The following is a 9,457-nucleotide window of genomic DNA, read 5'->3' on the forward strand; positions in this document are numbered from 1 at the left end:
AGTTGAACCTCTTTTTCTGTAGAGTTTATCTAGAGGATCGACGCACTGTACGCATCACCATGACATGGGTGTGGCATCTTTGGTATACCCAGCCCTGCAAATTTAAACTGATTGATGAATAAGCCTACCGGTAGGCCTCTTTCAGGTACGAGTATTCATTTATTATTATTTTTTTGTCCTGCATCTAAAAGAGAAATTCAATACAAAAAAAGAAACAACTAGGCCTATCACTCATAAATAGCAGATATGGAAAATATAGGCCTAACGTGTTCAACATTTTCCATTGTCGAGAGAAACGTGACATCGAGTATTGGCAACAGGTAGAGTTTACGGCAAAGTGGCCTTTTGTGAATCCCCCGGGTGAATCCCAGCACTGCAAACCATTTTCATTGCTAAAGTCATACTAGAAATCCTTGCTTTCTGATGTGAATACATCTAGGCATATCTCTTTTACTATTGAACTGGGAAGGTATCTATAAGAGTATAGGGGATCGCAAAAACGAGATAACTCCATTCCTGTTTATTTTGGATATTTGCAATTGAAATTGCTAAAAATGAATAAAAGAATAAAAGAATATGGTATATCTTTATCAGAATGTTAAAAAATCCTTTGTTATGTAACAGGTGAGATATCACTCGAAAAGTTTAATTTTGCTCTATTTGTTGATTAACTCTTGGGCCCTAGTTTAAAAAATGGACCTACTCTTCATATTCACGAGATCATGCAAGTAGGCAACCTATGTCAGTTAAATAAATGAGGTTTGGAGAAATTGAGAACTAAATAAACACGTCTACTCCCTGCATGATAGAGTAAGCCAATGTCGACAAAATTACTTCCTTTAGATCAACGTTCAAAGCTGGAGAAGACACTTGAAGAAACTGACCCATTTTCAAGATTGGACCATGAGTCATAGCGGCTGGACGAAAGAATAGAAAGACGTTACTAGTATTCTTTTGCCTCTACCGCCTGTACGCATGCGAATATGCACATGCTGGTTGTGTTTTGCAGGAAAGAGAAACAACGAAGGAGCATGCCCGATGAACGCTGTCTACGGGCAATGCTGCGCGACTGTGTAAGTAAACATTGCTTTTGTCGTAAATTTATGGTACAATATGCTCGTGCTACACATTTACCAAACATGAAAGTTCTAATAATGAGCCAACTTTGTTGTTTGGACTATTTCCAGCTTTTCTAGGATAGCAGTTTTATTGGAGGAAGTGCGAGAGCAGAGAGGTTACCTGTGGTAATATGAGTTCTGACAGGCAGGCTGCAGACGTGACGGCCGCGCCACAACCTGCTGCTGCTGCTGCAAGATCGGTCGACAACCAGGATCTCCCCGGAAGTCGTAGGGGTGCGATTGGCAACATCGCCGCTGCATCATCGAGCTATGTGGTCACTTCTATTGGCGGCATGTTCAACAGGGTAACGGAATACTTTGAGATGCGACCTCTGTCGCACTCATCTTCTTCTCAACCCATTGAGGGCGACGAATCATCTGACTTTGATGTCGACGAGTTCTTCGACTCTGTCGGCGATGACCTGGTGCCCGAAATGAATGGTCACACTTCTACATCGGCCGTTCAGCACCACAGTCCACAGCGAGGTATATTTGCAGGAATAAGCAACTACTTCCATCCGTGGAGGAAATACCAACCTGTTCCGACACAAGACAATGACAACAATAACAGAAGAAGGGACTCGTCCAGTGTGGATGGTGTGGAACACAGAGAGTCATCATCCTTCCCATCATTTCAACATGATCATTTTTCAGAGCCCTATCCTCCAATTAATGAAAGGATTAATGGAGAAGGGGTGTATGTTGACGATGCCAATGCAGACATTGGTCAGGGACACAAATTTGTGCCAACACAACTTTTGAACATCATGACATGGTGTGATAAATGTGGAGAGCTCATATGGGGATTCTACAAACAGTGCCTTCGATGTACATGTAAGTACACATAGATAAAATGAAACCCTATTCAATTTCTTATTTTCTATTCTTCTTCATCACATAGAATACATGTAATAATTCAATTTCTCATCATTGTAAATATATTCATGCGTCTAGTTTCAAAGTCAATTCAACTAATTTAAGTATTGGAACACTCACAGAATAACCCACAACTGTATATACTCTTCCAGGACCTACTTTTACAATGTATCTAGCCTATGGTATATGATGTGTAAAAAGGAACCCGTGCCTAGTGACTCAGTGCAGTGCAGAGCAGGTGTGATGTGGTGGGACATTCTGCAGTAGTTCAGAAATATGACATCTGTGCAGTGCGATTCCAGTTATCAAGAAATTGCTGTCCTATCGTTTGTTGTTTAACTTTGTTTATCAACAAATGAGGAAGAAATGGTGCATTGTCGTTTAAGTGAATATTCCCTCGTAGCTCATCTCATGCCAGTTTGTTTACCTGGTAATTAGTAATGGTAACATGACGGGTAGATATGTTTCTGTACAGCATGCTTACTCTTGCATTGCATTATGGAATATGTAGTGCATTCTTGTATGTTATTATGAATGAGTGTAGACTTGATATGAACATTTGATGCAATATGATCTGTTCAAAGTGCAACATGTAATTCATGCAAAAATCTGTAAACGTAATTCATGAAATCAAAAATGCAGTGCCATATAGCATACAGATCTTCATCACTTGGCATCTCTTGATGGTTTCCCAAACCATCAAAGATACTTCCCCTGTTTATCAGGGGAGCTGGTACATCTCATATTAAAACATACACATATACACACACACACAATCCTCTGATTACTGGGTATGGACTTCGAATGAAAATGAAAAAATGACTTCAAGTTCGTTTGTCCTAGATGACTTGACTAATCATCTTTTTAGTGCCCTGAGACAGGAACATCAAATTGTGTAGATTAATCCGTGAATATGATGAATTATTGTGCAATGTTTATGCATATATAGAATTTCATGTGACCACTGATTTTTGCAATTACATAAATAATATTGCCCAAGTGAAGAAGTCCTGCTTTTTGAATATCACTTCAAATATTTATTGAAGCATATAGTATCTTATAGTTTATGCCTTTAGTTGTATTCTAAAGTCCCATGACACATAGCAGACAGCTCGGCTCAAGGGAGAGGATTCTTCCTGGCCAAGCTCTAGACCACAGCTTCAAGGCAGCTCAAGCAACACATCACTTGGACCCTATTCATACATGTGCCTGGATTCAACTAACTCTGCTACTGGAGTGCCAAATATTTTGTTTTCCATATTTTTATTTTCTGTATTCCTCAGTTTGTTATGTCTCTTTGATCTCAGAAATATTTGCTGGGGGAATAAAACCCAAATATGTGGATTGAGTGAATGCAGAAATGCTAGCAGTACACATCAGTGAAATTTGAGGAAAATCTGACAGTCTGTTGAAAAAATTGGAATTTTTAAGGTTTTGATATAGCCATTGCTGGATGATAAGACTACAACTTTTTGTGATGTCACACATGGACAAATAAAATGCTGACATATTTTCATCATTCAATCCATATATTGGATTTCTAGAGTAGATTAAGGGAAAGAAGTTTTTGGCATCTCTACACATACAATTGTACACTCACAGACTTATACACAAATCACCCCTTTTTATAAGAAGGTAGACATGAATTGAGGGAATAGTTTTCCTGGCATTGCATAGCAATTGGTCATGCATTTAATGACTGCTGTACACAATTTCATATGCATAACAATTTCTTAACATAGAATTGTGAACTATTTGTTAAAAATGTATTATATCCAGCAACTCGAACTTGTTTCTTCAAAAAAGGATTTCGAGAAGGTAAATTACCGGTACTGGTCTTACCAGCAAGGCTAATTTATGTCAGCAAAAAAAAAAAAAAAAATTTTTGTTGGTAAGTAGTGCAGAGTACATGTATGCCCTGTTCTGTGTGGTTCATTGCACAGCATCCTGATACAAGTGTGGGATGTAAACTACCATACTAGTATTGGTAACCATTAATTAGTTATAACTCCCATGCTTTTGTGTATGTGAGATACAGCAAGATACAAGTGACCAAAAACTGATATTTTTACCTGGCAGAGATGAATACTGTAAAAGTGGATATTTTCGCGCGACTAATTTTTCGCGCTTGACCGGGTAAGGTATCACACACAGGAGCATATGGCAAGCAAAAATATTTGCGTGCTTTTATTTTCGTGCTAGTTTCTGATTGCGCGAAATGCGCGAAAATTTCCGCTTTTACAGTAAGTGTTTTCATGTGTAAAAAAAAATGAAACATGGTATGCAGAAAAAAGAAACATGAAAAAAAAAAGAATGTAAATTTATAAATACTCTCTTCAGACAGCTTTTATACTGTTGTATTTAATGCCTAGCTTTAAGGTAGTTGCTTAGCTACAATGTGTACTCGTGACAAGTGTATAATGAATTTTGAGAGAAACATATGGGTTTTCACTGCCTGTTTTGAACACTCCTTTGTTTAAGATGACATTCTATGTTAAAAAGAAGTGGGTGTCAATTGATAAGTCAAACAAGTCATTTATCTCACCCAGCTAGCTCCTCGTTAACCACAAAGCCCAGATTGAATCCAGGCTTTAATTACCAATTGCCTCTGGGTCAGACTATCTCATTATAACCCACAGTGATGAGGCACTAATCCCTAATAATACGGAGCCATGAGAAGGATACTTAGTAGGTGTCTCTGTTTCACGAAGAGAGAAATACACACTAGGTGCAAGGAAGCATTGCATTATTAGCAGAATTCCTCACCGATGGTCATCCTAGTTTTCAAACTAATACTCATTACCTTTAACCAAACACTGTAAAAGCTACTCGGCTGCATGTATCTTCTAATTTTGCCATGTTGTGTTCTTCATCTGTAACAAAGGTAAAATATGTGTTATTTGTAAAATGTGTCCCATCAATTCTCCATGGGCATTCAGAAGAGTTTCAGATCATTCTTGCTTGCATGAGGGAGCAAACCCTTGGCTCTGGTGCCATTTACACAATGTGCCTGCTGTTTGATAACCAAAATCATCATTATGAAATGGGATGTGTAGGTTTGTGTGAAATATACACAAAAAGTGAAATCACTGAGTCATTTTTATTGACACACTGCACACAACTTTAGAAATTGCTTTGCTTTATGAAATGCAGAAAGACATGAAACCTGTGAAAGATTTTACGGCATTGGTGATTTTGTCAAGTATTAAAGTCAAAATGATTTGGAATGGCCTTCCTTCGTATGTAGGAATACATTTTACAGTATGTACACTTGTAATAAATGTGCCTTATTGATTTTATATCAAATTTGTAGGCTCCCTCCCTGCACTGGGAATGAATAATAAAATGATTAATGGGATAGTATAGTTTTGGTTGAGATTGGGCTTCAGGTTTTCCAACTTTTTAATGAGATTATGAGAAACTGTATGAAATATGAAAGAGCATACAATTCTAAGAGGGATTAAAAGTTTATTTGATGAAAGTTGGTTTTGAAATGCCTTGGATTAAAATCTGAAAAACAAAGAGGACCAAATAAAATGTCCTTTCCCTTCCCCTTTTTATTTGACCACTTTGTTTTACTTTGTTTTAATGTGTATTTCAGCTGTTTCAAAACTTTTTTTCATCAAATAAACTTTGAGTAAATCCCAGAATTGTATGCTCTAAATATTTCATAAGTGGTTTCTAATTATCTTGCAAAAAAGTTAAGATCTGAAACCCCACCTCAACCAAAACTACACCATCCTGTTAACCTTGCCACCAGAGACACTGGCATGAACACATGTAGTTTGGAACCTGTGAATAGTGACCATGTACATTGTACCTTTCTAACCCACAAGCGACCATCCTTTTTACAGCTCTATTGGCCTTTGCGTGCAATAAATGCTGCTGAAACTTGTCTACAGTGAGACTAGTCATCTGGTGATTGTTTGAAGTGGTATGACAATTAGCCAACAAAAATTACTTTGATAGGTGTAATGCATATTATCATTGTGTACACATAATCACATGTAAAATATGGGACACTGGACATACCGGTACCTGCTGTCATAATGGCTATTGCATCAAACCTGTATAAAATGACCATCTGACTATAGCAATCACATTCTGTAATTTCCCTTGAGTAATGAGTGGTTGGTGTACACAGGTTTGATACATACAGTATCACAAACTCTAGTTTATGTTCTATGTGTGTATGTTCATACCTGCATTTATTTTGAAGAGTTGCATGTAAATTGACAGCCCATGGAGTTAATGGCATTTAACTGTACTGGGAGAGTCACTGCAGATGGTGAGGGGTCTCATACATCTCGTATCAGTATCTGAACAGTTTCTTAATTGTAACCATGATTAGACATGCTTTCCACAAACGTGAATGTGTCTAATACTACAATGTAGTTCAGGTACACGTAGTGCCTATGTTAGCTATCCCAGTGTATGTATCCAATAATTGCAACAACACAGCATCAAACAATGCACTTGATGCAGCATGGCACACTAGTTTCAGCACTGCACAAAGTACGAAAATACTCTTCCCAGAGGTCAGTATTTCACCTGGAGGAAGAAGAAGAAGAATAATCATTAGATATTCTGCAGACTTGACAACCATTGGGATGTGGAGTTCAAGAATTTTGCAGTGGTCAGAAATTTATAGTCATTTCTTTGACTGCAGTATGACCAGCACTATTGTGCCCCTTTCAGTAACTCTCTTGGCTTGGGCCTTGCCCGAGCCAGGTCGTAAAATTTTGAGTTTACGAATGGGTCGGGTGGCCTGCGCCGGGCTCGGGCTATTTTGGCCCTCCTGTAAGCTAGCACCAGGCGCAGGCCAGGCGTGGGCCTGGGACCGATCGAAGAGTTTATGAACGATAGCAGCACCAGGCTTGGACCAAAATTCCTTGCGCGGTCAAAGGTCATAATTACCTGGCTGTCCCTCCGCCGGAGCGCGCGTTCAGTTACCATGGTAGTTATCCCTTACATGGCCAAGTTCGTGAATGGGTTATTGCAGGGAGGCACCTCCCTGGTCATTGTAAAAGTAGTGCGGTTCTGCTGTAGTTACTGAACACAATTTTTACTGCTTGGAGCAAGCCGATTTACAGCTCGGGCCAGGAGCTGTCCAAAAAATGCATGAGTTACTGAAAGGGGTATTGGTAACCTTGTTTACCAGGAGCTGGTTCTCACATTAAAAAAATACCTCAAAGTCACCTGACTTGTCATGTGACTTCTTGATACTGAGCACACAAAATGAAATATAGTAATTCCTTTGGCTGCAGCGTGACCAGCAATATTGGTAGCCTTGTTTATTAAGGGTGATGAAAATTTTTTTTCCGTGATTTGATGTATTCTGTATCTTAAGATGTTTGCTGGACCTTAGAGTGTATATATACAGAAATTTAGTTTTCTGACATTGTAGGTTATTGTGCTGGTAATATCCCTATGTAAGAGTGCAACGTTACTCACATACAGAGATATAGCAATATATAAAGAGAAATAGAGCAATCTCTAAAATGCCAAAAATTACATGCGCCTTGATCTAAGAGTAGTCGTCTGGCCTTATCGACTGCATTCGATTGCGTAGTTCGAGAATTTTCTGTACGATCAGTGTACTATGATACTCTCAAAACACGCAAACGCACGCAAATGTCCACGTACAGTTGTACGTAGCTAGCGTAGGTTGGTGCTACCGCGCCGCGCTGGGCCACTGACCAGGCAGCTGCGGCAGCCTCTACTCATGCGGATGCATATGGCTTGATGTAGGCAATACCGATAGACAGTATTCGATATAGCTGTGTGCAGATGGAGGCAAACGAAGGAAACGTGCACACACCGATGGTCTACGCGAGGCTACTATTTTCAGATTTGGCTACTATTTCAGCGAGCAATAGTGCGTGCTGATTTTTTAAAATTGATATTTCACAGTTTGGGACATTTTTTGTGATGGAATAGAATTTTCTCTAGAGTTCTTAGGACATGCTCTCACATCTCTCAAATTTGAATTTTAGGGGAGAGATTCCCTTTGATATCACATACAATATGAACTAAACCCTCACATTACTATTTACATTAGTGAAACAATCTGAAAAGTCAGAGTGGCAGTATCTTGAAAGTCTAGCATACAGTGTAGTTTTGGACATGTTGATTATGTGTAGAAGAATGAATTATTGATAGGTTTTGTAGACAAGCAAAGTGAAAGTACAATTGTATAACAGACATACAGGACTGACATCTACACTGTATCCTGTGATACTGACTAAAACCATATTCATTGCAGCAGTGAAGGACGGTTCCACAGTATACGTGCATGCAGCATGCAGCATACAATGTATTGTGTATTGGTCATCATACCAGTTGGTATGCACCGTGTGTTTGTGTATTTCTGCTTTGAGAGTACCATCCCATATTCGGCCCCTTTCAACATGACAATATCACTTTCCTGTTTCTGATAGATATGGGAAGTCACATGTGACTGTTATCTGTAGGGCTCTTCTGAGGTGCAAACCCATATGAGTCAATCACCAAAACATCAGTAGAAGGAGTACGTATGTCTATTCTGACCATAAACATACGAATTGATGCTTCTCTGCGCAGCACGCAGTCTGTAGCAATGCCACGGTGCGTGTATATGTGCTTGTTATTATGACATCACAAATGAAGTTTGCTAAAGCTGTCATCCCCCTCAGCCGAATCATGAGCCGAACTGTGATCAGACCACTGACTACAGTGAATCGGACTTCTTCGGACTCGGGGAAGTGGGCCACAGCGTAAGTGCTAAAGAGGAGTCGATAGCGTAGGTCTCTATAGGAAACTTGCGCTGTGCGCCCGCGTACGCATTTGACTAAAACACCGGGACCATGCACCTTTAAAATGATATTGTTCAGTCTAAAAGCAGAAACCCATACCTGCATTCCTGTGTAACAAAACTTGTTGCAGACAACCAGTAAGCTTGTGAACGGCTTGCCTGACACAGTGACATCTAATACACAGAGACTGGATGACATGCTATACACAATGCATTCAATAGATTATGAGGTGAGATTACGATGATGTTTCATTTCTACGGTAGGTCTGCAGCGAGAAAAATCTATCACTTTGAATACATTATAGTACACTGGTCTATTCATCTACCTTCTAGTTTTTTATTCTAAACACACCGGTATGTAGTTTGTACATGTAAGTAGGCAATTTGTGAAAAGGCACTCTTGTAGCTGAAGTTTTTAAATTTTCAAAAAATTTGCTAATTTTACATACTTTTGTTAGCAACAGTCATGACATACTCAGAAAGAAAAATAGGACTGAGCCTATTTATAGCTTACTGTCTCTTCAGTTCTTATGTACAGCCTGTACACTTTCTCTGTACACAATGGAACTGCAACCATGCTCTATTTCCTTCTTTCTTGCCAATTTTTCTATGTGTGTGTTTTGGCAGGTTTAATATGTCAGGTACAGTATGGCATGAATGTATAAGATTA

The 9,457-nt window shown here is 39.1% G+C and overlaps 1 protein-coding gene across 1 annotated transcript; it reads left to right on the forward strand.

The window, feature by feature from the left end:
* Positions 1 to 1,019: 1,019 nt before the first annotated feature.
* LOC139714799 (uncharacterized) lies at positions 1,020 to 6,334 on the forward strand. Its single transcript, XM_071626455.1, has 2 exons — positions 1,020 to 1,073; positions 1,188 to 6,334. Exon 2 carries the CDS (start codon positions 1,250 to 1,252, stop codon positions 1,964 to 1,966), a length of 717 nt encoding a protein of 238 aa, XP_071482556.1. The 5' UTR covers positions 1,020 to 1,073; positions 1,188 to 1,249; the 3' UTR covers positions 1,967 to 6,334.
* The last annotated feature ends 3,123 nt before the right edge of the window (positions 6,335 to 9,457 follow it).

This window comes from Diadema antillarum, unplaced genomic scaffold (assembly GCF_040938485.1).
Source record: "Diadema antillarum isolate AM-2024a unplaced genomic scaffold, OU_Dant_1.0 seq00002439_RagTag, whole genome shotgun sequence".
NCBI classification, from domain to species: domain Eukaryota; kingdom Metazoa; phylum Echinodermata; class Echinoidea; order Diadematoida; family Diadematidae; genus Diadema; species Diadema antillarum.